General features: G+C 39.7%; 1 protein-coding gene across 2 annotated transcripts in view; it reads left to right on the top strand.

The window, feature by feature from the left end:
• fbn1 (fibrillin 1) overlaps window positions 1-4,409 on the top strand; it is an 80,233-nt gene that overhangs the window by 37,631 nt on the left and 38,193 nt on the right. For both annotated transcript variants that reach the window (XM_015375613.1, XM_015375612.1), the window contains 6 exons: window positions 285-335; window positions 448-573; window positions 658-885; window positions 978-1,103; window positions 2,172-2,300; window positions 4,193-4,318. In XM_015375613.1, coding sequence (XP_015231099.1) covers window positions 285-335; window positions 448-573; window positions 658-885; window positions 978-1,103; window positions 2,172-2,300; window positions 4,193-4,318 — 786 coding nt within the window. The remainder of the gene's footprint in view (window positions 1-284; window positions 336-447; window positions 574-657; window positions 886-977; window positions 1,104-2,171; window positions 2,301-4,192; window positions 4,319-4,409) is intronic.

Below are 4,409 nucleotides of genomic sequence, written 5' to 3'. Positions count from 1 at the left end.
GGTAGTTTAAAGTGTATTTTTGGTACAAAAAACGTATGTAAATGTGACGTCTGGCGCATGCGTATTGACTATGTGTATGCTGGTCTGATGGGGTATGTTAATCAGATAGAACACCAGCCTTTAGACACAAAGCTAAAGACCATCAGTTTATCTGAATCCCCAAAACTAGGGGACCAAGATGGTTACATTCATTGGCTTAACATTGAATTCATCAGCATATGATGTCCTATTTCGTCTAATACCTCCATTGACTGGAATTGCATTCTGTCCTCTCCTTTCCTCAGATCCGATCTGTGATAAAGGCTTTGCCAGAGTCAGAGGAAATAAATGTGAAGGTAATGGGCTGCTATAACAAAATTTGAAATAATCTGCTTTTACTGTCTAAAAAATTTTAAGCACTCAACTTGCTCGTGTTGTTCGCTTTCTTTTCTCTCGGCTGACCCTCAGATGTGGACGAATGCCAGGTGTTTCCGGGTGTGTGCATTAATGGAAAGTGCATCAACACACAGGGCTCCTTTTTCTGCCAGTGTCCTCCAGGAATGACTGCTGATATCAGTGGAAGGATGTGCATTGGTAAACCTTTCTTTTGTCACTTGAAGAGTGAAGAATGCTAGTTTAGATTTTGATTTGCATTCACACTGCTTCTGTGATTTACAGACCTACGTACAGAGCACTGTTATCTCACTCATGATGATGAGCGCTGTGGAACACCAATATCTGGGAAGCACAGGGTGGATGCCTGCTGCTGCTCAGTTGGTGTTGCCTGGGGTCCTGAATGCGATGAATGTCCAGAACAGGGCACACCAGAATTTAACCAGCTATGCCCCCGGGGCCCAGGCTTCGCCCACAGAGGGGACCTCATGAATGGCAGACCATTCCTCAAAGGTATAGTACTGTTTGTAGAGCTTAAACTAAAAAAGATCCTACCAATGGACCCTACTGTAAACAGCATCTCCTTATTATGTTTTATGCTTCAGACATAAACGAATGCAGGATGATAAACACCCTATGCTCCAATGGGAGGTGCAGGAACACCATTGGTAGCTTCCGCTGTCGCTGTGATAACGGGTATGCTCTGGACTCAGATGAAAGGAATTGTACTGGTAAGTGATTTTGAAAGTTATCAGAGATTGTGTAGTAAAAAAAAGAATAAATAAAACTAGCGCAAAATAACACCGAAATCTTTTAAAATCTTTGTACAATGTGGTAGATATTCAGGAATGAGACGTGTGTTCAGCTTGTATATTTAATTCAGGAGTCTACAGTTTATTTCAACTCTTTTAACAAGTCTAGGCTGTCTTCATTAGTTCTGCTCACTCAATCTTTCTGCCAACACTAATCACAGTAAAGCAGTGTCCAGCCATTAGATAGATTCAATCTAATGGGGATCTGGCTGCTGTGTATCTGCTGGTGGTGGTCCTAAGCTGTCTAGTTAAATGTGTTGCTGCTGATTTGAAATATGCACACATTAGTGGAGGGTTCAAATGACGTCATAGTTTTATGTAGTCTGGGTTATTTCAAAGGATCAGATTTAGTAAATGATACTTGAACTGTTTTAACTTTGTAGGTGAGTTTCCAGGATAAATTTTCAGTAAAGTGTTCCATAATGCAGCTTAAAATTTAAAAGGCCAAAGTTCCTTTTCAAGCCGCATTTTTCTTTTCCATGGTTTGTAGTTTTTCTTATCCATTTTCTCTACATGAAAACTTACTACCTCAGCCTTATATGCTAGTGCTTTCAGGCCTTCAATCTTATATTTAAAAGCCAAGCCCTAGTGCTTGGGTAACCAATTAAAAATCAGAAATAAGAAAAAGAAAATAATCAACAACTAGTAAAGGAGACATTTTTAAATATCATTTGTTACTTTAAACAGCATTTAACACTTAATGCTAGATAGATAGATAGATCTAGATAGCTCCTATCTGCTGTTACTAGTTCCTATACATTCACCTTTCATGGGGTCAACAGTAAGAAGACTATCCAGGTTAGGATAGGAGCTCCCGACTTCAATCTTATGAACGTTTTTACGTGCAGAACCCTACATTGAAGAAGGATTTTAATACTGGCAAATAAATGGTCATTGATCTGACGTGTTGGGTCCCATAAGATTATGTACTGGGTTCAAAGTTATTTCTCTTATCTGGAATTTTCCTTTTTTTCTATCTTCTCACAGACATCGATGAGTGCAGAATATCTCCGGATCTTTGTGGTCAGGGCAGATGTGTTAACACACCAGGAGATTTTGAGTGCGAATGCTTCGAGGGTTATGAGAGTGGCTTCATGATGATGAAAAACTGCATGGGTAAGTAGGAACCTGTTTTTTTAAGTACTCAATTGATCAACGCCTCTGATGGATGAATGTATGAATAATCTACAGAAAGGGATCATGTATCTAAGATCATTTTGTTTGTGAGCTGGAGTGATCTTTTTAAATTTCCCTCACACATCCAGCCTTAAAATCAGAAACTAGGGAATATTTACAGCCACTAATAGTTTCAGCCAGAGGGAGGACCTACAACACAACACTAAATCACAACCCAGCCATCCACACTCCCTTCAGGGTTGTAAACCGCTGATGAGGTGCTTTTAAGCATTAATGCCAGACCTGAAACAGCCTACTCCTCCGGTGGCTGATGTAAGTGATATTAACAGGCTGTTTTTACTCATATATAGATAGATTTTTGAAGTTGAGAAATTGAATTATTCTGCCAGTTGATACATGGTTGGGAAAGTCCCAGTATGGGTTTCCTAAACTGTTGCCACAAGTGTCTCAAGTTTGTTTCAGTGTCATAGTTAGAAGATAACCCACAGTATTGGCTCTTCAAATAAAGCAGTTCGACTAGATTCCATGAGAGTTTTCAAAATGTTGCGTGTTACCTATCTGTTCTGGTCAGTCATTGATGCTAATCAATTCAATATTGCTGATGATTATGCAAAAAAATGCAGAAATATGAGCAAGAGGAAAACTATGTCTGTTCCTTTATATGCAGAGAGGTTATTAATGAGTGCAGCGTTGTAATATGTAAGTACTTCCGTTTTTTAATCCATGGGACTTTCTTTGAAAAGGCTGTCATTTCCTAACCTGACTCCGCCAGATGGATTTGCTCCGCATATCCATCTGTTAACCTTCCGTTGAAGTAATTTTTGGAAGGGGCGAAAATACTGGTTAGCTGATTGGCCTATGTTGGTGATAGGCGGGCCAAATAAACCAATCAGATCAACGAAGCATATGACGTACTAACAGAACGACGACGAAGAGGAGCCAATTGATAGATCAAACTCTTGCCGAAACCAGTCGGGAGAAGAGCAAAAAAATCTTTTTCTTCTGAGAAAAGCCTCCAGAGCAGTGTTTTGCTCTTCTTTCAGTGAAGAAATACTCTGTAATTCCGATAAAACTTGCTCGATAGCCACGCTAACGCTAGTTTCATCGGCTGAAGCCGCCATGTTCTTTAGACTGAACTGTCGCGCTTCTCGTTGCGTCCAACTCAACCCGCCTCAAAGCCAACGCTGATTGGACGTTCGTTTGGTGAACTGCTCCAAATTTTCTTTAACGTAGAGTAGCCAGACTGATTTGCGAGCGAAACCTTGAAAGCTTGCAAGATCAGGATGGTCTCACGAGGCTAGTCATTTCCTGCTCTCTCACCTTTATGACCAGATTGATATCCAAAACTAAAAAGAGGTTCAAATCTTGCCTCTCTGTCAGAACCTTTTCTGCCATGCTTATTGGTGTCCCTTTCTGTGTGGGGTACATCAAGGTTTAAATCTAGGGCCCCTGCTTTTTTCCCTGTATATTTGTTGCCACTTGGATCTATCATAACCCTGCATAATGTCAATGTTCATTGCAGTTATTGACAACATTGTCTATCTAAGTGCATCTTTCAAACATTGCATATACTGTATAATATAATGTGTGACCATCGGATTATAACCATAACCATTGGATTATATTTGGCAAGAATGTAGGAGTTGATCAATAAATCACTTTTATGATTGGTCTAGCACCTTTTTTCATGTTTGATGTTTTTTTTAGTTATTTGTATTGTTTTGTTATGTGTTTTTTTCACTGATAGCCTGAAACATGTAGCCCGATTCAAAATGCAGATAGTTTTCATGCTGTAAAAACAATATTTTAGCACACCAGCCAGAGCTCTGAGTTTATATGTGATTTTGATGTGTGTGTTCCTTGGCTGTCAGATATTGATGAATGTGAGAGGAACCCTCTCCTGTGCCGTGGAGGTGAATGTGTAAACACTGAGGGCAGCTTCCAGTGCATCTGCCCCCAGGGACATGAAATCGCTCCTGATGGCTCAGCATGTCTAGGTAAGCAATTTTCTTTGTTTATTTTTCTTTTCTCTCTCTTCTTTTTTGGAAAAGAGAAGTTGGATCATCTTGCTTTTTTTTCTTTGTATAT

The sequence above is a fragment of the Cyprinodon variegatus genome, unplaced genomic scaffold (assembly GCF_000732505.1).
Source record: "Cyprinodon variegatus isolate N-32 unplaced genomic scaffold, C_variegatus-1.0 Scaffold122, whole genome shotgun sequence".
Taxonomy (NCBI): Eukaryota; Metazoa; Chordata; class Actinopteri; order Cyprinodontiformes; family Cyprinodontidae; genus Cyprinodon; species Cyprinodon variegatus.
The sequence above is the reverse complement of the archived record's forward strand: the minus strand, read 5'-3'. Positions and strand labels throughout refer to the sequence as shown.